The 25,036-nt window shown below is 38.4% G+C and overlaps 1 protein-coding gene across 3 annotated transcripts in view; it reads left to right on the forward strand.

The window, feature by feature from the left end:
* The window catches only part of SRPK1 (SRSF protein kinase 1), a 90,121-nt gene extending 70,792 nt beyond the window's left edge, over nt 1–19,329 (forward strand). The window contains exons 12-16 of one of the 3 annotated variants that reach the window (XM_059938827.1): nt 436–536; nt 7,888–7,995; nt 12,516–12,585; nt 16,650–16,742; nt 18,665–19,329. In XM_059938827.1, the coding sequence (XP_059794810.1) occupies nt 436–536; nt 7,888–7,995; nt 12,516–12,585; nt 16,650–16,742; nt 18,665–18,849 (557 nt within the window). In that variant the 3' untranslated portion in view covers nt 18,850–19,329. Of the gene's footprint in view, nt 1–435; nt 537–7,887; nt 7,996–12,515; nt 12,586–16,649; nt 17,025–17,054; nt 17,148–18,664 lie in introns of those variants that run through there. The other 2 variants (XM_059938826.1, XM_059938828.1) reach the window with 2 other exon arrangements.
* The last annotated feature ends 5,707 nt before the right edge of the window (nt 19,330–25,036 follow it).

Genomic DNA, 25,036 nt, shown 5'->3' on the forward strand with positions numbered 1-25,036 from the left:
AATGGAATATAATCTATAAAAATGCTGAGTTGCTATGTTTTATACCTGAAACTAGTATGTTGTAAATCAGCTATACAATTTTTAAAAATTCACCACATAGAAAAAAATTTTTCATGAATTTCTAAACTAAAAGTACCATTGTTGTTATAAATATAGCTTTACAGCAGGTGTCCAAGTTACCTTCAATGTGTAAATGTGTAGCTCAATTTGATTTTTATTGGTTAAACAGTGAGTATACAGCATTTTACTTGTTGCTGTGAAGGCAGAGGTTTTAATTCTGGGAAGTCAAGGTGTTGCTTTACTTGGTTTATTATAGAAAATTTATTGTAGGTTGCCAGTTGGGGGCCTGGGTGAATTACTTCATAGAGTTTTATTAACCTTTGGATATTTCTGTGTTCATTGAACAGTCTTATTGATGATACCTGTTGTCTATAGGAAAATCCACTGCTGGAAATTTTCTTGTTAATCCCCTTGAGCCAAAAAATGCAGAAAAGCTCCAAGTGAAGATTGCTGATCTTGGAAATGCCTGTTGGGTGGTAAGTTAAACTTGTCTCAGTCTCTTGAAGTGACTGGGGATAAATGAGAACTTGGACTTAGTTGTGCTAAAAGAAGAAAACATCTGCAGTTCTATACCCAAATTGCCAGTTAACATTTTAGTGAACTTTTTTTTTACTTTTTCTTTTAACCATTTACACGAGTAGAGAGAATGGTATGATCCTGCCCCTATTCCAGGTACCTGTCACGCAGATTCAGTAATGTCAACTCCTGGCCGGTTTTGTTTTATCTATATCCTCATTGACTTTCATACTCTCAATGCCCACGTTCATACTTTCCCCCTATTTTTAAAATCAGCATCTGACTTCTTAATTGTAACCTTTTAATTCATTTAATATATTTCGAACACTTTTGTCAACCAGAAATTTACATCAAATTCAGTTGGTTATGTGGTATTTGCCAGTATACTATAACCTTTACATACTCTTGACAGTTCTTTGTGATGAACATCTTTGCTCATGAGTCTTTTGAAGTTGACCTGAGGACATGTCCTAGACATGAAATTACTAAGTCAGAAGTTGGGTACTTTTTTTTTTCTTTAATTTTTATTTTATTTATTTATGGCCGTGTTGGGTCTTCATTTCTGTGCGAGGGCTTTCTCTAGTTGTGGCAAGTGGGGGCCACTCTTCATCGCGGCGCGTGGGCCTCTCACTATCGCAGCCTCTCTTGTTACAGAGCACAGGCTCCAGACGCGCAGGCTCAGCAATTGTGGCTCACGGGCCTAGTCGCTCCGCGGCACGTGGGATCTTCCCAGACCAGGGCTCGAACCCGTGTTCCCTGCATTGGCAGGCAGATTCTCAACCACTGCGCCACCAGGGAAGCCCTGGGTACTTTTTTTAAAGGAGGTTTTTGACGTATAGTGTCATATTAATACTGTTGTTTACCAGTATTAAGAATGCTTTTTGTGTTATTTTTAATGAATATCTTTTAAAAATCTACAATAGAATGATTTGCACATAAATGATACTATTCAAAGAGCTATATGCTTTGTAAACAGGGATGTTGGAGACTATTGAGGCAAAATCCACTTTAATAGGTCTTAGGTTTACTTTTATACTTCAAATTCCCTATTCCACATGACATCCTATATCTAGTGGTTCATAACCTAGAAGGATCTCACTTTCAATATCGATTCTAGAATATTGTGATAACTTTGTGGAAAAAATGAAGTCAGCGCTTAGCACTGACTGATAGAAATGTAGAAAAGCTTTTCAAGGAATTAGAATTATTTCACCATGCCACCAGACAGTCCAGGCCACCATATATTTTCACCTGGATGACTACATTAGCCTCCTCACTTCTCTCTTCTCTTGTCCTTCCCTCTTACTGACTGTTCTCAACATAGCTATCAGAGTGATCCTTTTAAATGCAAGTCACGTCAGATATTCTTAAAACCTTGTGGTGGCTTCCTTCAGAATGAGTGCCAGAGTCCCTACCATGGCCCACACACCACCAAGCAAAAAACACTTATTATTTCTTCTGCCTGGAATTCTCTTCCCAAGATAATATGTATAATTCACTCCTTCATTTTCTTCAAGTTCCTATTGAGATGTCATCTTAACCAGGGAGATCTTCCGCTGAACACCTAACATACAGTAATTAGCAAACCACCACTCTTTACACCCATTTTCTTTTTCTTCCTCTCCTCCCTCAATTTTTTTTTCTCCACAGCACTTAACCCAATCTGATACTAGATATTTGTTTGTTTAATATCCCTCTCGCTATAATGTATGTCCCATCACAGCAGAGATTTTTTTCATTCACTGCTGTATCTATGGGACTTAGAACAGTGCCTGATACGTAGGAGGTACTCATTAAATATTTAAGTAAAACAATTATAGAGGAAAATATTGACTCTGTAACAAATATCACATGGTATAAACTTCAAATGTTTGTCAGTTTTCTGCTCACATCATGTTTCAAGCTCCTTTGCCTTTGTGTTTGGAACACCTTGCTTCATGCCTGCGTTATGCATTTGGCATACTCTGCTTTATTTGCGTGCAGTCTTTCCTGTCATTTTTACTACAACAGAATCAATCTCTCTCTCTACAACTATTATATACATTTTTTAATGTGTCTCTATGCTAAAATGACTTTACATTCTTCTCATCCATTTATTCATTCAGCAAATATATGGGCACATATTCTGATCTGAGCACTAAGACAGTGGTGAACTGGACATGGGTGCCTTGTCCTGCTGGATCCTGGTCTAATCTCACATCTTGTTGGTCTCAAGCACAGCAGCGTGTGCTATTTGGTAATGGAATTTTACATGATTTTCAAAGAGCTTGATTTTTAAAAATATTATACTTTTGCTCATCAGTTGTGCACATGCATATATAGTTTAGGGACACTTAAATAGATTTTGATTCAAAAATCTGTCCCCCCTCCCTTTGCCAATTTGTCACTCTCCACGTGAGGGTATTTACCTTCGCATTGCTAATAAATAACTTGGGTATATTGCTTCCAATTCTTTTTTTCAGTTTTAGGTATTTCTGCCTCCTGGAAAGTAGGACTTATCTACCACTACACCCATCCCCTATCTTGTCAGTTTAATATGACTTTTGGCTAAATGATTCCATGTTTACATTATTAGGACTCTAATGCTGTCTTCAGCTGAACTAAGCATATATTGTGGTATGATTCCTTTTCCTTTTCTGCCTAACACTGTGTTTCATTTGCTTAGTTGTCTTTGTATTACTTATCACTTAATTCCACCCCACACTTTGATCCAGTGCTATGATTACACTTTAATACACATGGATACCTTGGGTATTGTTTCAACTTTTACTTCCTAAAGAGCTCTATCCTGGAACCTGTGCTCTGCTAATCTGTGTTCATCTCTTGGGTTGCCCTGTAGGCTTGCTGCATCACTGCCATTTGGGATTTCCTTTCATAATCGTCCTGGAGATTATTTTTATATCCTGTTTCCTGTCTCTCTGATCTTCTTTCTTGGTTTACTCCATCACAGTTTTTGTTTGGTTTTGTTTGTTTGTTTTAACATCTTTATTGGAGTATAATTGCTTTACAATGGTGTATTAGTTTCTGCTTTATATCAAAGTGAATCAGCTATACCTATACATATATCCCCACATCTCCTTCCTTTTGCATCTCCCTCCCACCCTCCCTATTTTGTTTGTTTGTTTGAAGTATATACAACTTTTAGTAGCTTCCTCAGAAAGGGTGTGTGTGATTGAGGGAGTGGGCATCCTTGTATGTCTAATAATGTCTTTATTCTGGTTTTACACTCAGTTGGCTGCATGTAAAATTCTAGGTTGAAAGTCGTTTTCCCTCAGAATGTTCGTCATTGCTCCATTGTTTTCTAGTTTCCCGTCTTATTGCTGCTAAAAGACCAAAGTCATTCTGATTCTTGGACCTTTGTATGAAGCCTTTTCCCCTGTGAAAGTCTGCAGGATCATTTCACAGCGATGTGCCTCATGAGGTCTGTTTTGATCCATTAGCTAAGGGACCCAGTGTGCACTTTCAGTATTGAAACTCTGGTTCTTTGTTTTTGATTCTTTCTTGATTTTTTTTCTTTTTTTTTAATTCTCTAGCTCTGAAATCTCATTATTCAAATGTTAGATTTATGCAGGTTCTCTCATTTTCTTACCTTTCTCTCCTATTTTCTAGTATTTTTCTTTTTGCTTATTTTCTGGGAGGTTTCTCAGCTTGTTCTTTTAAGCCTTATTTTTTCTTATTTCTCCTATTATATCCTTACTTTCCAAGAGTTCTTTGGTTCCCTGATTATCTCTGAGAGGATATTGATTATTTTTTCATTTTTGACATTTTCTTCTTTTTTTTTTTAAATATTCATTTTATCAACCTGTAATTCACAGGCGTCTGATTTTTTTTTTGTCTGCTTTGGGTCTTCGTTGCTGCATGCGGGCTTTCTCTAGTTGCGGTGAGCAGGGTCTGCTCTTTGTTGCGGTGTGGTGGCTTCTCTTGTTGCAGAGCACAGGCTCTAGGCACGTGGGCTTCAGTAGTTGCGGCACGTGGGCTCAGTAGTTGTGGCTCATGGGCTCTAGAGCACAAGCTCAGTAGTTGTGGCGCACAGGCTTAGTTGCTCCACGGCATGTGGGATCTTCCTGGACCAGGGATCGAACCCATGTCGCCTGCATTGGCAAGTGGATTCTTAACCACTGTGCCACCAGGGAAGTCCTCTTCTTCTTTACATAGTGTCTCTTGCCTTCTTTGTTCAGGATCATTAAACAAAAAACTGACCATATGAATGGAGTGCCAGAAAGCCGTTTGGAAGCTTTGTGCCTGCGTGGGTCTTGTTGACTGTCATTCACTATAAAATGATGTGTCTGAGCTATTTCATTTCATCCTCAGATGTCAGGGTCTTGGATTGGTCATACTTCCCACAGAAAACTTACAGTCTTCCTCAGATCTCTTACCCGGGGAGTGAATGCCTGGCTGCTAGTGTTTTGGAAACTGAGTTAAGCAGGAAAACTGGGGTTCAATATGCAGTTACATATAGTCACTTAATTTCCCTGTTTTCAGAATAGTACTCTCCCCTCAACCATGCCGAGCACCCTCCAGAAACTGTTTTACCCACTCCAGAGGAAACCTCTAAGTGTCTGTCAGGCCAGGGGAAGGCTGTTATACTGCATCATGCCCTGTGTTCTGGAGCTGTTTCTTTAAAAGATACTCTAAAGCAGTATTCCTTTGTTGAATCCCACCCTCCCTGCTACTTCCAGAGATACCTGATACCACCGAATCCTGAGCCTTGGGAGGACTCCTGTGGAATGCCTCACACTGCTTCTCCGCTTTCACCAGTGGCTTATTCAGCTTTCTTGGATCCATTAAGACACTTGCCAGTGATCTCTCTGCTTTCCAGCTTCTAAATAGTATTGCTCTGACTTCTTTGCCTTCTCTGTCTTTGTCAGTTTATGCTTTAAAAATTAACATTGGATTCGCTACAAAAGTGGAGTTTCAGGAGTGAGTGGATGTGTATGTTTCCAATCCACCTTCTTTACTTTTGCTGATTCTTGACCTCATTTATCATTTACAGTGTATTTGTAAAGCAGTAGTGAGGCACGATGAGTAAAGACAACTCCCTTGAACAGCATGTTCATTTTTCTAACTGTATCACCTGTAGTACATTTCCATTTCAAACTCAGTATCTGAACCCATTGTTTTCCTGTAAAACCACTTCCCTCTCTAAGTCTCTCCATCCGTGTTTTTGTCGACAGCCTCTACCACAAAGTTCTTTTTGACTCTTCCTCCTGTCTCCCACTTGAATTGAATTTTTAAATTGTGCTCATTCTTTCTGTGAATGTCCTTGGTTTTAACTCTTCCTTCTCCTATTTCCACAGCCATTGTTCAGATGTTCATTACTAAGCCTAAATCTGGCCACAAACCAGAGGATTACTGGAATGGTGTTCTCAGAGGTCCTATCAGTCTTCTTACAGGACACTGTCCTGTTGACTAACGTGCAGTGGTGTTCTCTTGTCTGCCAGATGAAATCGAAACTCTTCAACCTAGCAGTCAGCTATGTTTGGCTTTAGCAAATGTCTTTCTGTGCCTTTATTTATGATGTTCCCTCCACCTGAAGTACTTTTTGCTCTTTTGCACATTTAGTCCAGTACTACCCTGTGGAGCTCTGGTCAATGCTGGTTTTTCTACCTGAAGCTTTCTCTGCCTAATTTCTCCTGTTCACAAATGCTGTTCCTTGTTTTTTTTTTCTTTTTAATTTTAATAGGATTAGAAAATCATCTTTCACACTACATGTTGTAGTATTATCTGAATTTTGTTTCCTGTGTATGACTCATTTGAAGCTTCTTTTTTCTGTATTATTTTTTATTATGGAAAATTTCAAACCTATACAAAAGTAGAGAGTAGAATGAACTCCCCTGCCGTTATACTAGTGTCACCCAGCAGTTATCAACTCATTGGCTGTTTTTCACCTATATCCCCACCCTGCCACCCACTCCAGGTCATTTTGAAGTATATCGCAGGCATCTTATTTTCATTTGTAAATATGGCTTTCTAAAAAATGATTCTTTTTTTTTTTAATAAATGTATTTATTTATTTTTGGCTGCATTGGGTCTTCGTTGCTGCGCGTGGGCTTCCTCTAGTTGTGGCAAGTGGGGGCTACTCTTCGCAGCAGTGTGCGGGCTTCTCACTGCGGTGGCTTCTCTTGTTGTGGGGCACGGGCTCTAGGCGCACGGGCTTCAGTAGTTGTGGCATGCGGGCTCAGTAGTTGTGGCTTGCGGGCTGTAGAGCGCAGGCTCAGTACTTGTGGCACACGGGCTTAGTTGATCCGCGGCATGTGGGATCTTCCGGGACCAGGGCTTGAACCCGTGTCCCCTGCATTGGCAGGCGAATTCTTTTTTTTTTTTTTTTTTTAATCAGTCATCAGTTTTATACACATCACTTTATACATGTCAATCCCAATCGCCCAATTCAACACACCACCATCCCCACCCCACCGCAGTTTTCCCCCCTTGGTGTCCGTATGTTCGTTCTCTACGTCTGTGTCTCAACTTCTGCCCTGCAGCCCGGTTCATCTGTACCATTAAAAAATGATTCTTTTAAGGTAACCATGACACCATTGTTACACCTAAAAAGGTTGACAGTTCACTAATATCAAATATTCAGTCAGTTTTGCCAGTTATCTCATAAACATTCTTCTAATTTTGTTTGTTTAGAACAAGATCCAAATAAAATCCATGAATGCCAGACTGGGTGCTGTGTCTCTTAAGTTGCTTTTATATAGAGGTTTTCCCTTTCTTTCCCATACATGTGTTAAAGAAACGTTTTGCTGATTGCATCCCCTTGATGCTTAACATGGTCTCTGTTTGCCCAAGATTCGTGTTTGATATTTTTGGAGGAGTGAGGGAGGCAAAAGAGAATGAGGGCAAGAAGTCTTTATAGGTGGTGTTTATAAGGTTCTTAAAACTTGAAACTTACATCTTTTATTTTCCTATAATGAGCACACAGCAAGAAGAGTTTGAACTGAACCTAAATTGGTATCATTTATTTGTTGAAATGCAAGTTATTAATTTTAGACAAATGAACAACTTAATTTTTGTTTGGAGTAATAGTTTTCCATTTCTTAAAAAGTGATTGTTATTTCCTAACCTGTGTATCTATATTAAGTTCAGACTCATGTTTAGAGAAATAATTTGGAGTAGACAGCATATAAAGAAAAGTGCTGTTTGGAGCTAATAACATCTAAATGATACTTAAGAAATTAGCCACATGGGAACTTTGGTTTGGGGACAGCTCCCTGAACTTATTTTAATCTCCATTATTAAGCAATCATGACTTGTTACTTTTTAGAATAAAGGAATTTTTAAATACTGTTTCTTTCTTCATTTACTCAGCACAAACATTTCACAGAAGATATTCAAACAAGGCAGTATCGCTCCTTGGAAGTTCTGATAGGATCTGGCTATAATACCCCTGCTGACATTTGGAGCACAGCCTGCATGGTAATGTTTTTCCCATTGACTTAAACTTGTTATGTGGTAATTTGCTAATTTCAGTAGACCAGCTGATTAACAGAAAAGGATTTTTTTTCTGACTCATCACTGGCACTCTGAATCCCGTGTCTGGAGAGGTCTGAATTTAAAAGCTTAGTTACAAACATCTGACATTCCGTTCATTTCCTGCCAAATTCCTGTTAGGTGAAGGAACCAAATGTTTCCTACTACAGATTGGGGTTGCGGGGTGGCTAAAAACAACTGCTCAGACAGGGTGTTGCTTTTGATGATGAGAGGTTACCCTTACCCTTGCCCTCTCAGCTCTGATCTATTTTCAGATTAGGGAAAACCCTGGAAACTGCTTCATTCTGTACAGTTTAGCAGTCACTCACCATCTTTGCACCTCACAGGATATGAAGCTCAGTCATCCATGGATTCATAAGTTGCTGCTTTGTCCTTGTCAGGCAACTACTCAAGTAGTCAGACTTAGTTGATATTAAATGACTTCCCACAGATAGCCTCATGTTGGAACATATTGTTTCCTGAAGTGGAGTGTACTCTTCAATTTGTAATTGTGGATTTACTTTTTTCTCTTCCACTTATTATAAGTACTGGCAGGAACCATGTCTATAATGTATAGCTAAGTGTCTGGTGCAGGGCCTGGGACATTTTGAGTGGGTGCAATGCACTGCTAATGCCAACTTCCCAGAGTTATCACAGACTTCACAGATTAAAGGCATAGTTTTCCACGAGACTACCCTCACTTCAGACACCAGCTGCAAGCTCTGGGGTCCACAGGCCACCTTCACCTCCTGACCATCTGGCTACAAATTGGGAGTTTCCATTGTCCTTTCAGATTCAGTAGTTTGCTAGAATGACTCACAGAACTAAGGGAAGTGCTAAAATATTACAGTTTTGATATAAAGGTTACAAATCAGGACCAGCCAAATGAAGACATGCATACAGTGAGGTCTGAGAGGGTACCAAAGGTGAAGCTTCTGTGTCCTTAGGACACATCAGTTTCCTGGCACGTCAGTGTGTATCACCAACCAGGGAAGTTCACCCAAGCTTTAGATGCCCAAAGTTTTTACTGAGATTTCGTTACTTGGGCATGATTTATTGAATCATTGGTCATGTGGTTGAACTCAGTCTCCAGCCCCCTTCCCTTCCCGAGAGGTTGGGGGGTCAGTTTTGACAACACTCAGCCCAAAGCCTCAACCCTCTAATTGTACAGTTGGTCTTGTCCAACTTGGTGGCATATCCAGCCCCCCTCTTGAAACTGTGTCTAGGGGTCCACTGTGAGTCACCTCATCAGTATAAACTTAAGTGTGGTCCGAAGGGGCCCACCATGAATAACAAAAGGCACATTTATCACTTGGAAAGCCCAAGAGTTGAGAGGCTTCCTCCCGGGAACAGAACAAGATCAAACAAATTCTTCAGTATACAATAGTATTTAATAAATATTTGTGGACCATCAAATGAGTGAACTAAATCAGAAACATATTAAACTGTCATTTCAAGTAACATTTAGTATTTACAGTCAACTTTGGGGAAAACTTAAAAGAGAAAGGACAGACAGGAAGCCCCAACCTGTTTTGGGTCATAGATTTCTTTGACGCTCACATTCCTGAAAACCTTTGTCTTCCAAAGATAATAAAGTTAAAACCATGTTGTTAATATGGCATGACCTTTTAAATTATTTTGTTATGGCATGTCTGTCACAGGTCTTTTAAGGGGGAGGGCTGTCTAAATTGAAGATGATTTGGTATTGTTGCACAAGATGAAAGAACATTGGAAGAAAATCTTCTTTCTTGCCATACTTTAAAGTTTTGTGTTGAGGAATTTGATTTGGATTGAGTTGGTAGAGGAAATAATTGATAGAGATGCCGCCATACAAAATACAGCTAGTTTGTAGGTGGCATCTGATTTATTATGATGTGGTTCTTAGTAGTGGGTTAATTGAGGGCAGTAGGTCCTGCTTGCTATGTAACATAGTATGTACAGTGTCAGGCTTAAGAAGGCAAAAAGGCAAAAAAGATGAAAGGGGGGTGGATTAACCTTGGCCCCTCTTTGTACCAGCTCATGTGCAGGAATTTTCTTAACCAAAGGAGGGAAAGCACTTACCTGACTTGAGACAATATCATGAAAACTTGAGCCCCATTTGTTCCCCCAAATTTCTCTCGTTTTGCTAATAGACGTAGAAAAAGTGCTTTAAATTTCACCATACTCAGAGAATAAAAATAAATCTTGAAATATCAGAAGTGCCTGGAGAGATGGATCATCCTTCATCTAGTACAATTAATTGATGGAAAGATTGGGACCCTTTCTGAGGTAAAAAGGCAAGTTATGAGATTGCCTACCACTTCAGTGATTGAGACTACAAAGTTAGAAGGACAGTTATAAGAAGGGAATGCTCTGTGAAGAACATTAAGAATTAATAAAGAATAGATGTTTTAAAATTCTCCAAACGTTCTATGGACTTTGACAAATTTGTAATGACATGTATCTACTATTATAGTATCATACAGCATAGTTTCACTGCCCTAAGAATCCTCTGTGCTCTGCCTCTTCATCCATCTGCACCCCCTGCCAACCCCTGGCCACCACTGATGTTTTTATTGTCTCTATAGTTTTGCCTTTTCCAGAATGTCATAGTTGGAATCATACAGTATAATTCAGGTTAGCTTTTTTTCACTTTATAATATCATTTACGGTTCCTCCATGTCTTTTCATGACTTGATAGCTCATTCCTTTTTGTCACTGAATAATATTCCATTATCTGGATATACCAGCACACTGGATTTATTATACGTTCCCTGATTTTGCCTCTGTCTGTTAGCATGACCCTGACTGACATAAAATAGGCCCTTTGGTCAGTGTGAGACAAGCACAGGAGTGGGCACCAGGAGCCATGGATTCTAGGATGGACTTGGCCTTTCCGTTCTGGTCAGTTTTCTCATCTGTAAAGGAAAGATGTTCAACTAGGTGTTTTGTAATCTAGAGTTTCTACTAGTTTTCATTTCTGATGTTGTGATCTTTCAGTTTGGTTTGGTTTTATTACTGTTATTTATAAAATTGTAACTACTAGCAACTACCTTATGTTCCAAAAATAAAGTTCTTTTAGAGAACTTTAGGTAACTAGTTATAAGTATCTAGGTGGAAAATTTTATAATATTTTAAACTTTTAGAAAACTATCTACTTTTTTTTTTTTTTAGCTTTAATATCTTCACTGAATCCCCCACTATGAGATGGAAAAATTTAAGTACTGGTTTCAGAAGAGACTGACAAACTTTGATGAATAAGAATCACAAATTGTTTCTGTTCTGCTTTGAGACCGTAAACCTCAGGATAATTAGAGGGTGAAACAGGTATCTGTTCTATCAGTGTAGTTCAGTTTCATAACAGACTGCTAGCATGTAAAGCAAGCTATGCCTAGCAAGAAGCCACAGCATCTCTGACATTTTAGAGACAATCCTGAAACTTCTGCTTTTGTGGCCTTGCTCTGGGCAGTGGTACAGCCCAGGTTATACATTTTTGAGAAAGACTATTCTATCGTAGCACTGGCAAACCACCGAGACCTAGACATGGGTCTGAATTGAGAATGTGCCCCAACTAAATCCACTCCACAGTTCTTGAGATTGTCTGGGCTACTTAGTACCATTAAGTCAACCAAAACTGGCCCATGGCTAGCAGTTGACTTATAACTGTACTTTTTATATCAATAAGGTCCTTTTTAAAACTGCTGTTAAATTCCTTGCTTTATTTTTTGTCAGTGAAAAATTAATATAGCCCCATCACTCACATGCTGTCCTTCTGTACTGGTTGACACTTATCCTGAGGAAATCACTTTTTCAGTCCCTCTCAAACACTGTTTACAAGACGTTTTCTTGTTATAGGGGACATGTGCCTTTTCCTGGTTGGTGAATGCTAACCTGCTGGTCAATATGAGTAGCTCCTGACTCCATTTATACTTAATCTTTTTCTGATGTTCTATAGACCTAGGAATTGGGAACTCTCTATCTGGGACAGTTTAGTAAGTGCTTTCCAAAGCAAAACTTTAAAAATATACTTTTTACCAAACCCTGAAGAGTTATAGGTAGAAAAATGTCTGAATTTTTTTGGTTTTGATTTTAGATACAGAATCGTAATTTCTAGCCATGTGAAGTTATAAGTTATTCATGTTCATCTCATGAATAATTTAATAACTTAGAATCACCTTAGATATGCCCCTCTCTGAGCAAAAAGAGAAACTTAAGAGAGCTGAATTACTGATTGAAGGATTGGGGTGTACAGGGCTTTGAATAATCCACATATTGATATTAACTGAGTTTTTGCAGTTTTTCTGCTCCATTTTATTAAGGTACAGGTGTGAAAGGAAAGCTTTTTAGGAATAATCTTAGACAATTTTTAAAATAATCATTTGCAGGTTTTCCAAGAAGAAAAAATTACTTAAAATTGAGCCAAATAGCAGTAAACTTCCTAAACGTCTTTTTTTTAATGCTTTCATAAGCTTTCCTCTTTTTCTTAGGCCTTTGAACTGGCCACAGGCGACTATTTATTTGAACCTCATTCAGGGGAAGAGTACACTCGAGATGAAGGTAAGTCCCCTCAACCAAGGATGTCTGTGCACGGTGGCTAATGTAATTTGCTAGTACTGAAGAGCCTTAGTCTTCTTAGTGTGCTAAGTATATATAAGTCCCAGAAAAGATAGAAATATAAGATATTTTATATTAAGTATTAGGTATACTAGATATTTTATAATAGATATTAAAGAATTCTATAGAAGGATTAGAGAAAAGACCACAATTGGTTAAACTAAAACTTGTATTGGGTTGGCCAAAAAGTGCCTTTGGTTTTTAAGTAAAAATAAAAGACACATTTTTCATTTTCACCAAGAACTTTATTGAACAACGTACTCACCCTTTTGTTCCACTACCTTCTGCCATTTTTCAGGCAACTTCATAATTCAGTTTTCCCAAAACTTTTATCTTTTTGAGCAAAGAACTGTTCCAGGTGTCTTCCAGGGGATTGAAATTTTTTCCATTAGAAGAATTTTGTAAAGATTGAAATAAATGGAAATCTGAAGATGCAATGTCTGGTGAATATGGCAGATGAATCAGAACTTCCCAACCAAGCTGTAACATTTTTTGCCTGATCATCAAAGAAACATGCGGTCTTGCGTTATCTTGATGGAAGATTATACATTTTCCGTTGACTAATTCTGGACGCTTTTCGTCGAGTGCTGCTTTCAGTTGGTCTAATTGGGAGCAGTACTTGTTGAAATTAATCGTTTGGTTTTCTGGAAGGAGCTCATAATAGAGGACACCCTTCCAATCCCACCATGTACACAACATCACCTTCTTTGGATGAAGACCAGCCTTTGGTGTGATTGGTGGTGGTTCATTTCACTTGTCCCACGATCTCTTCTGTTCCACATTATTGTACAGTATCCACTTTTCATCGCCAATCACAATTTGTTTTAAAAACGGAACATTTTCATTACATTTAAGTAGAAAATCGCTTGCAGAAATACGATCAAGAAGGTTTTTTTCACTTAACTTACGTGGAACCCAAACATCAAAGCATTTAACATAACCTAGCTGGTGCAAATGATTTTCAGCGCTTGATTTGGATATTTTGAGTATGTCGACTGTCTCCCGCGTGGTATAACGTTGATTGTTCTCAGTGTTTCGATTGATCGTTATCAACTTCAACTGGTCTGCCCGACCATGGAGCATCATCCAGCGAGAAATCTCCAACATGAAACTTTGCAAACCACTTTTGACACATTCAGTCAGTCACAGTACCTTCTGCATACACTGCACAAATCTTTTTTTGCGTTTCAGTTGCGTTTTTACCTTTCTTGAAATAATAAAGCATAATATGCCGAAAATGTTGCTTTTTTCACAAAAATTCACCAATTTTGATAAGTCTTTTTTTTTAAATGCACACTGATAAGACAAGCTGTCACATACAATCTAACAAAATTGTTTCGAATGAAGTTAAAAACAACTAAGTGCTACTAGAGCCATCTTACGTAAAAACCCGAACGAACCTTTTGGCCAACCCAATATTTGCCAGGTTTCTTATAAAACATCTAGTCATTTTCCTTCCTGTGTAAATCAGTGATTCATTCTTTACCCAGTTGGGATCTACCTGTTCATCAGCTTGTTGCCCAGTTAGCTTGCAACTTTATTTGGAAGTCGATTTTAACAGATACACACTACTTGAATGCAGGGAATATATCCTATATGTTTATATAAATTGTACAACATTTAGCATTCTTTTTTCTCCTTTCTGAAAATTAAAGCTGTATTTTTCTTTTTAAATGATACTAACATTTAGAATTCCATTTTAAAACAAAATATTATTGATTGATATTTTGCAATACCAGTGGGAAAAGCCCAAGGTGTCAGATGCTCTGAGAGGCTGTGAAAGCAGACAACTAAATGAGTGATGATTTTTTTTAAATCATGGTGGCATTCAAGTAACTAGATGAAATAATAATGTGAATAAAAACACTTTATTAAAGGAATGTTTTACCTTCTTTATTATACAATTTTGGCGCTTTTATTTTCAGGATTAATGGGGATTACTTTGAGAGCGCACTACCAGTGTACCCTCCCAATGTGGAAAATGTGTCTTTTACTTTCTGTGCTTTCCTTGATTCTTTGGGAAGTCAGGTTCTGTGCTTTATGGAACCAACAATGCTATTTCTCAAACTGGTCCCCTGGGATGTCAAAAGGCAATGTTAGTAAGGCCTGCTGATATTCTTAATAAGTACTATTTGAAAAATGCTCTGCTAACTAATCACCATAGCCATATGCCTGTTTTAGTGGGTACAGTTTGGACATGTTTTCTGTATATAAGCCCCTTTTACTGTAATTACTACCTGTGTACACACTTGATTTTTCCCTGTTATCTGCTTGCTTGGATTCCCTATAAATAGTGTGTGGTACAGACTCATATAGTGGCTAGAATTACATTGTACAGGATCTTATGCTACCAAACCTGAAAATTGAAATGTATATGAAAAGACTCAAGTAAGGGAAAAGGGAGAACCAGTTACCCTAGATATTTATATCCTAATTTATTCCCTCCTATTCCAGCCCTTAGATAAAACCTCAGATTACTACTGTTTGGCCCATAGGAGCAGGAAAAAGCAAACCCTATCCCCTGGCTAGTGTATGCATAGTGTTACAAGTCATGGTAAGACTGGGGCCTAAGTAGCATGTCCTCTGTTATTAGGGACATTCCACAACCCTAAATCTTGGAATAATAGTTGATAATTTTGCCTGTCAGATACATTAATCCTATGATTAATTGATAAGCCAGAGATAGGTTGCTGGAATTTCAAGTAATATAACAATTTTAAGGGAAAAATAATTCCTTGGTATAGGAAAAATATTAAAAGAACCAATACTTTACTTGGAAGTTTACAGTAAGACAAATTATAGTCTCATTTATAATTAATTTATACAAAGATATTTACTTGCAGATCCTGCCTAAAATTGGCAGAAATTTTTTGGCAGCCAAATACTTGTTACCAAACCATAAATTCAGTAAAAACTGCCCAAAAGTTATAGTGAATTCATAAATATAAAGTTATTTTAAAATGACACCACTGAGTCCTTTACATGAGAAATAGATATGACCTGAAACCTTCACAAATTCCCAGATAAGTGTATGTCTCTAGCATATTATTTTCCTCTAAGATACATTATTGGAAGTTTTAAGTGATTCCTTTTGACCTGGATTTTGTAACTACAGGCTTAAAGTCATTTTTAAAGCTGTTTTGTGGCTAGGAGCCATCACTTTTTAAAGCCTCTTCTATTTTTACTTTTTGTCACCTGCAGAAAAAGGTAATAGACCTGTCTGTAGGTGTGGATGCTGGCTGGTCCCAGGCTCGTCTCCTGGTGACAGACTGCCCACCTCCCTGGCGGTGCTCACAGTCCATATGCCTGCGGTGACGGCTACAAGGCACTACATGACTTCAACATTTTAGTGGCCAAAGATAGTCAAGTAGCTATACTTTAAATGTTTGTGCTAATTTTTTCTTTAATAATGTGATTTATTAAATTAAAAAACAGACAAAGAAAACAAAAAAACCTCTGGACTAGACATGATAAGGTAGCGGTTTTCATTTGAGTTCTAGCTCTTATTGGCCTTGTGGCTTCAAGTAGTCCGTTCTCCCTGAGGTTCCACTTTTCACCTTTAAAATGGGGTATTAATTTTTGGCCTGTTTTACAGGGTGATTGTGAAAACTCGATCATATGTGAGTGCTTTGTCATGAACATTCTTAAAGTGATATTATTACTCTCTGAAGCCCAGAGCACTATTATAAATGAATGTCTGTCCTAGAATGTCTAAAGCATATTGCTACACTCTTTTAGCTTAGCTGAAGAACCCACCTGGACCTAGATATAGACAAAATAGAAATAAAATATTATAGATAAGCCTCCAAACTCCAGAATGTGACTTGCCAACTACTATCAGGTGACCAACCACCGGAAATAATTCTTGGCCTTCCCAGTCTTCCCTTGAGTATCCTCGGTTTTATTTGTACTTACTTTTAAACAGCTAGTTCTTGAAAAAGCTATTCATAGAAAAACCTTTTTTACAGCTTGTCCTTGATCCTGTTCTTCTTACCCTTCTATTTTAGACCACATTGCGCACATTATAGAGCTGATAGGCAGAATACCAAGACGCTTTGCCCTCAGTGGGAAATATTCACAGGACTTCTTCAATCGCAGAGGTAGTATTGTTAACATGAGTTTTCATCTAGGCCCCAGGGATGCAACTTCAGGAAGCAGAGCATTCACACCAAGATTGTTTTTAGTTATCACTCAAGTCCCACTGGAGTGGGTACCTGAATTTTAATGGTTTTCTGGATTCTCCATTAGATGGATAGAGTCCTCTTCTTCCCATTTAGGACAGCAAGCAAGCTGAAATGCTTGCTTTATAAAGAGGTGTGCATGCTACTCTTTCTGCCAATATCTAGAACTGCATTTGTTACCCCTGTTATGTATATCTTTTTTCCCCCTCTTGAAATGTTCAAAACATACAGATCACATTGCATTGATCATAGAACTTCTGGGGAAGGTGCCTCGCAAGCTCATTGTGGCAGGAAAATATTCCAAGGAATTTTTCACCAAAAAAGGTAAAATAAATGTGTTTGTTCCCAAACATTAAGGGGACAAAAGTGTTTAACAATGAAGAGGTAAGTACAGCTTGGGTACGTGTTCTCAACATCTACAGGTTTGTCCTACCTTGAATGCTGAGCTGTGACTTAGCAGACCCTGGAGCTAGACTGCCTGGGTTCAGATCCCAGCTTCTCCACTACTTATGTGGCCTTTGGCACAACCTCAGTTTGCTGCTTTATAAATGGAGATTACTTCATATTAAGTTAGTTACTATGTGTATAGTAGCTGGCACCTGGTTGATTACTCCTACTACAGGACTTCTGAAAAATGGGCAGATTTTGCTGAGGCATTTCTATCAAAGGGCAAGTAGTTTCAGCTTTTTAAGGGCAGGACTACATCTCACCTTGTAGTCCGTGATACCTAACACAGTCACTTCAACACATCAGTCATATGAATTAACTTTATACTTTCAATTGCGTAAGTTATGTTATCACTTATTAGTGAAGAAAAAACAAGGTAAAACTCTCACCTCAAATTTTTGCCTAGATAATATATGTTGACGTATTTAAATATGAATTTCTTATGCATTCTAAATAAATTTAAAAGCTTAAGTATGAAACCCTGACCTAGAAGGGACTAGAAAACTGTCTGGCCTTTTTTCCATGGTTCCCCTTTTCCTCACAACGTCTACACTAGTGCTGAGAAAAATCATCTTTCTCAACACTTGACAGCAGGCATCCTCAGAAAATTTCTTAATGTTTCTCTTTGGGGCAGGAAAATGGTGAAGTGCTTCATAGGTTCTTCCTTGTGTGCAAAGTCAAATTAACGGTATGCACGTACCAAGTAGGTAATTAGGCACTCACTGCCCACAGAAGAGACTTCAAATAAGTGTCATGTAAGAAAAAAAATTTAAAGCAGCATTTACCTTAACAAGTCACTGATCATTGACTATCTTTTTAAAAAACCATTGTTTCAAGGAGGCAAAAAGTAATGTTCCAGAATAATACAGAGTGTGATGCAGCTGTATCTATAAGTTTATTTGTTCTTTTAGTTTTGTTACTTTTATACGTTTGACATAGTTTTAGCTCTTTGTTTTTTAATTACTGCCTTATTTCGAAGCAACATTTGCTAAACTATTGAGCCAAAAAAAGAGTACAAGCAAATTATTCTTGGTATGTGGTGATAAATTGCCTCTGAACACTGTATAAGACCACGCTGAGTATATAGGCATTTAATATTCATTTTAGTGAATACCTAGTTCCTGATAGGCCTGCCAAATTTGATAGGGACAAAAAATCCTGCAATGGTGGAGAAAAAAATTATTTAAAATTTTTAGGCCCTCGTGAAAAATGGAGACACTTCTTTCCAAGGAATGCATTAGAGAAGAGATGTGCTTTGTGAATGGAGAAGGATTAGATTCTGATGGCAAAATTTGATTCTTTATAGACTATCTGCATTAGTTCCTGGATTTCCACAAAAGGATCTTGTCACTTGTCAATGTTGGTCAGTTTCTTTTGTACTCTCTTTACCGTAGGTGACCTGAAACACATCACGAAGCTGAAACCCTGGGGCCTTTTTGAGGTTCTAGTGGAGAAGTATGAGTGGTCTCAGGAAGAGGCAGCTGGTTTCACAGATTTCTTACTGCCCATGTTGGAGCTGATCCCCGAGAAGAGGGCCACTGCCGCTGATTGTCTCCGGCACCCTTGGCTCAACTCCTAAGCCCCAGCCCAGCACCGCAGCAGAGATCACACGCTGGCCCTCTGCCCCTCCCCTCCAAGCATTTCCCTCTTCCCTTTTCAGGGTGAAGCTCTTCCTTCAAGGGTTTCTAGGGTGTTTTTTGTTTTTTTGTTGAATCCAACATGTTCATTTGGGTTTGCTTATTTGACCCTGTGGAGATCCCCCCACAGCCATTGGGCATCCTAGGTGAATTTGGCCTTGATTGGGTTCTGCCAAAGACTAATGGACTAAAATGTGAAACAGCCTCTCACCCCTGTACCCTTGTCTTTCCATTAGGACATCCTTTAAATTATAAGCATCCTTTTAAAAAGAGCTATGAAGATGTATGAGCTCATCCTTTTATTCACTGACTCTAAGAGTCAAATTTTCTAGTGCATATCCTATTGCCAGCATAAGGATGAGAAGGGGAAAGGGTATTACTTCTGTGTACAGCAGAGACATTAAACTTGCTGTATCCAGGCTGCATCCTCTTCCTGGATTATTTCTGTTGTTTTCTATGTTCACTTTTTTTTCTGCGACTTTTAAACTGCTATCTTTTTAAATGAGCTGTATAAACACCAAATTTGGGTACCATTTTATCACTGTTCAAAGCACTGTCAAATTCCTTTCATCCTTTAATAACTCTGAGATCCTCGAATCTTCAGTCTGATTTTTGATGGAAACAAAAATGGAACCACTGACTAGTAATTTCTTCAGAACCACATATATTCTGCAAACTGTCCTTTCCTATGTCTCTTCTGTACCCTACCAGCAGAGTTACTTTGATTGACTGTTTGTTTTGTTTTTTGTTTTTGTTTTTTAATCCCTGGCTGGCACTTTACTCATTGCACTTGAGTTTATTGCCCCATAACTAAAGAATTCAGGATGACTCTAGAAAGGAAAACTGGATTTCAGAGATTTCCCATCTGAGAAGAAACTGTCCTAGAGTTCTCGGTTCTTTTACAAACAGTCCCCAACTTTTATTTACAGCTTTTTCTTTACCTTGTCCAGAATTCAGCCTTGAAGCAGTTTCCCCCTACGGCTTTGCCTTTCTCATTTTCTCAGAGGCTTCAGGTCTTAAATGAAATCCCAGGATACAAGAACCAAGGGGAGGGGGTGGGATGGCACTTTTTTCATTGTTGTTTATTTTGAGAGTTGTAGGGGTTTTTTTTCTCTTTTTGTTTGGTTTAAGGTTAGCCATTCTCTGCTGCTATTTCTTTGTATAATGTAAGTTTTAAATTTTGAGATGTTTGAAATGTACTTGAGGCTTTTTTTTTTTTTTTTAATGAGAAAAGGCTTTGTGAATCTTATTTTAGGATGGGCCTCTCCTAGACTTGCCCAAGACATTACATATATTCCTCGGGTCATATTGAAAAGCAAAAGAGGGGCAGGATTGGGGTCACAGCTGCTTGTTCTGCACGGACCAAGTGGGCCTTGGGGGTTACAGCATTCTCCAGAAGCGACTACGGGACTCTGATTTACAGAAAGCCAAGGAGGTGCAACTTGAGGCTCTACTAGCAAAGCACCGATGAGGCTGTTAGGTAGCCAGCTTCCTATTCAGGAGATTGGAATCTAGATTCTGTCATTTATCTACCAACAAAGGCAAAGGAAAAAGTGGTGCAATTATGCAATCCATTTAACTCATAAACATATTACCCTGAATAACTGGCCAGCCATTCATCGGATCCTTGATGGATGGTTCTGAAATCAGACATGTTCCTATAGAAAGAATTTCAAGTGAGGCTGTTCTATGCACCTATCAAGAATAAAGAAAATAGATTGTATCAAACAACGGCAGGGAAAATCCTTCAGCAATTCTAATCCACTTTGGGTTTTCAGCGATATATACATCTAAAGCAATACCAGACTAGAACTGAATTCTTTTCTATGCTGTAAAATCACAATTGTGGAATTACAGGAATTCTGGTGATGACATTAAGGTGAACTAACCAAACACACACACAAATAGAAGGCCCTGTTTTAACAACTGACATGAAGAGAAATTTTAATAAGAGAGAACCTGTAATTTTTTGGAAATGTTTTTGCACCAAATAAGGGCTTTTCCTCTATCACTTAAGGAGCCAGATGAATTAAAAGCCGTAGAAAGAGGCAGCTGTAGAATTTGATCTTCCAAGCACCCCATGTACCTTTCCTGAACTCAATCATAACATTGTCAAATTGCCAGGATCTCACTAAAGGATTTCTATTTGCTGTCAGTAAAAAATAAAACCCCAAACACATTTTTATTCTTTCTACTGGTTGCATTGTCTGTTTTCTTTGTAAATGCAGTACAATAAACAAATTATTTAATAACCTACATGTTTCCAGGAGATTTCTGTTTATTTGTTGCCCAAGTTGATCTGACCTAGCTTCAGAATGGAGGAAAGGGTTGGTTGAGTTGCTTTTTGAATTTAAATATGCCATGAAACTGTATAACTTCAACACATGCCATTTTGTGGCGTTTGTAGCTTTGCTTCTATCTTTAAATTGGGCGTGGGGTGGGATTTAACAAAGTACATCTTGGAAAATTCTAAGAAAATTGTTATTCCCTACATTTGATACCATTTTTGCAGTATTTGTGGGTTGCTTTTTTTCCCCACAGATCACAAAGTGCAAAATGTCAATGTTTTGTGAACTCAAAGGCAGTGGACTGATGACCACTATTATACATAGGTTTTCATATACTTGTCTCATTCACCCCTCAGTATAAATTCTTAGAAATGGAATGGCTGGGGCAGAGAGTAAGCATGTTTTTAAGGCTTTTAATAAATGTTCCCCAACTTACGTGGAGAACAGTTGGACTGTTTTGCTATGACCAACAGTGTTTGAATGGGTCTATTGTAATCTCACTCATTTTATTCCTAATAGCCAGTTTGATTGCCCCAAAAGGGGAATATCTTGTTTTAATTTGCATATTAGGTGACTAGTGAAGTCAGAAGCTTGTTTCATGGGTTTTATTGGCCATTTGTAGTTTTTGGTTATTAGCCTACAATTACCCAGCTTCCTTTTGGCATGCTTCCCTATTTGATGATTTGGTAACATTTTTGTCATTTTTCCATCACATTTTCCAGTTTTTAATTTGCCTTTCATTTTTATTTGTGGAATTTTTGGGCTGCGTTGGGCCTTTGTTGCTGCACACAGGCTTTTCTCTAGTTACCGTGTACGGGCTTCTCATTGCGGTGGCTTCTCATTGCGGAGCACGGGCTCTAGGTGCGCGGGCTCAGTAGTTGTGGCACACAGGCTGAGTTGCTCCGTGGCATGTGGGATCTTCCTGGACCAGGGATTGAACCCGTGTCCCCTGCATTGGCAGGCGAACTCTCAACCACTGCGCCACCAGGGAAGTCCCTATTTATGGTATTTTTAATGTTATTCATAAAAAGTCCTCCAGCCCTGAACTACATAAACTGGTTTTTTTTGTTTGTTTTAATTGAGCCATGCTTAAGACATACATAGTGTGTTCATACTGTAGTGTTGACTAGAATGTAACGTGTTTAAAAAACAACCAAAAAAAATAAATTGGAATTCATCAAACCAGTATGTTCATCAGACTGATGAACTTAGGCAGTCCCTCTAAGCTTTGTGTTAAATGTATGGACCTTGAACTCAGGGTTTTGGAAAACTTAAGTTCTAAGGGAGCTTGTAGCTATCTCAAAAGAACTGTCAAACTGAGGTGGAGTTACAGCCCTGAGTGTCCACAGGGAGACCACTTAGCTGCTCCAGAGCAGGCCCAGGTTACAAATTGACTTCATTACTGCTCATTCTTTTATTTTTGACACCTGTAAGAGTCTTCTAGTTTGGCCTTGTAAGGAAAGTGATTTGCTCTAAGAGTATCACAAAAAATTGATGATTTATTGATAATAGAATTTAAACTTATATTTGCTCTGTAAATAAGGTCTTATGACACCAGGGAAGTTTCAATAGTCCTTTGTGTTTTGCCCACCAATTTGGTGCAGTTGGAGTTAGCAAAGCATTGATAATTTACAGCTCTTTCTCAGTCTTCAAATCAATATGAAAAGATATGTAAACTTACAATATATGAACCTTGAGACCTACTGAGGAGGAAGTTTGTTTTTATGTCACTGAAGTCTTGTTTTTAAAAGGTGGAATTTTAAAACTAAAGTGATAAGCATTTGTCTTTTAAGTCCTTGTGCAAATATTAATCCACACCAAGTCCTTATGATATCAGAAATATCTCAGTTAAAAAAAAAAACAATTTGAGATCATTTTGTGTTTAGAAGTTTTAACTAAGTAAGCAAGTTTACATTAGTACCTACTCTGTTACTGACTGTACCATTCCTTGTAAAGGGATGAGGGTTTTCAATACATAGATGATCAATCTGATTTTATATCCTCCCCAGTTCAATTTTTTATCATAATCTTCTCTTTTGTCCTTAATTCATATCTAGTTGTTGCCCATTATAATACAATAACAAGCCTTGCCCTCTATTTGGCAGAACTGGATTGTGTTATCAGTGTATCAGCTGCCTGCAATTTGAGCTATGTTCATAGAAGTTGTGCCCTTAAGACATTTCATTGGTTGCTTTGGATTTACTAAATATAGAGGAAAGTATGGTCAGTGTTGGAAATTAGTGGACCCTACTATAAATCCTTGAGGTTAGATAGCAAAAGTGGGATGAGTTTGAGGGTTAGGGCCCTTCATCTTCAGCAATTTATTACAAAACAAACATGTATCCATCAACATGTAAGGTTACTAGAATCTAATCTTTGTTCCAGTAAAGCATTCTAGTAAATGCCCATTTCAGCAGAAAATTAATTATGAATAACTATGAGAAACAACTTTTTAAAATACTCCAATGATTCTCACCTCCTGGTATTCACACACTTGTGCAATTCCCTCACCTTTAACGTGGGCTGGACTTTGTGACTGTTCTAACAATCAGATTAAGGCAAAAGTAGCAGGATGTCACTTAGATTCGGTTACAAAGGGTGCTTCTGTCTGTGCACCTGCTCTTGCTCTGTCTTGGAAGACTTGCTCTGGGGAAGCAAGTTGCCAGGTGAATAGCCCTTTGGAGAGGCCCTCAGCCAGCAAGGAACTCAGGCCTTCGGCCCAACAACCTGTGAGAAGTTGAGTCCTGCAGACAACCACTGAGCTTGGAAGCAGATCCAACACCTTAATTGCAGCCCTGTGAGAAGCCTTGAGGCAGAGACACCTAGCTAAGCCTTGCTGATTCCTAACCCACAGAAACTGAAATGTTTTAAGCCACTGAGTCGAGGGGTAATTTGTTATGCAGCAACAGGTAACTAATACAGAGATGTAAGATAATGAAAGCATTTAGGAAAGACACCCTTCTGGTTCACATTTCGGATGTAAATGATAAGGCCTTCTTACCTCTCTTGACCTGCTCAGTGCTAGTCACTGGTAAAGCTTGGGCATCACAACCATTCCTGTGCTCCAGCCCAAGGCAGAGGAAGGAGTAGAGTAACTCAACTTGGTTTAGAGGAGTGCTGGTTTTATTAATTTTTCTGTATACTTTCAAAGATGATATTTGAGGCATCTTTAAGAATTTAAAGGTAAAGCCACTTGAAAAGGGCTGATAAGCAGTTATTAAGTGTCAGCCAAAATCATTACTTTATTGGAGAGGTTGAATTCTGAGTTTCCTTGAAGATAAAGCAGAAGGTGAAACGCTGAGTCATGTGACTCAAACAGATTTCAGATCGTCCCCAGCACTGGTCATTAGTAAACATCCACTCCTGCTTTGGTGAAACTCACTGTTCTTGAGAGCAAGGTGTAGGCTATTGGCATATGCACCTTAGGCCCCCCAGAAGCTTCTGTGGACCACCGTGGTTGCCATTTCAGAAATATTCTGAAGTTAGGGAGGCTTTTAGAAATTTTTCTTTTGCCTTTTATAAAAAGTAAAATTACGAGAAATAACTGAACAAATCTATCTAGAAAAGTCACAAAGCTACAGAATTGGCCAAATTCTGTCACTCATCCATTCATCAAGCTTGCATAGGGAATTCCCTGGCGGTCCAGTGGTTAAGACCTCTTTTACTGCCGTCGGCCCAGGTTTGGTCCCTGGTCAGGGAACTAAGATCCCACAAGCCGTGCAACCAAAAATAAAAATAAAAAATAAATAAAATTTAAAAGCTTGCATAAAGTAGATGCCTGACAATGAAATAATTTTATCAGCACAAGAAAACATGAAAGTGATCATTCTTAAATCCCATT

This window comes from Balaenoptera ricei, chromosome 11 (genome assembly GCF_028023285.1).
Source record: "Balaenoptera ricei isolate mBalRic1 chromosome 11, mBalRic1.hap2, whole genome shotgun sequence".
In the NCBI taxonomy this organism is placed as follows: Eukaryota; Metazoa; Chordata; class Mammalia; order Artiodactyla; family Balaenopteridae; genus Balaenoptera; species Balaenoptera ricei.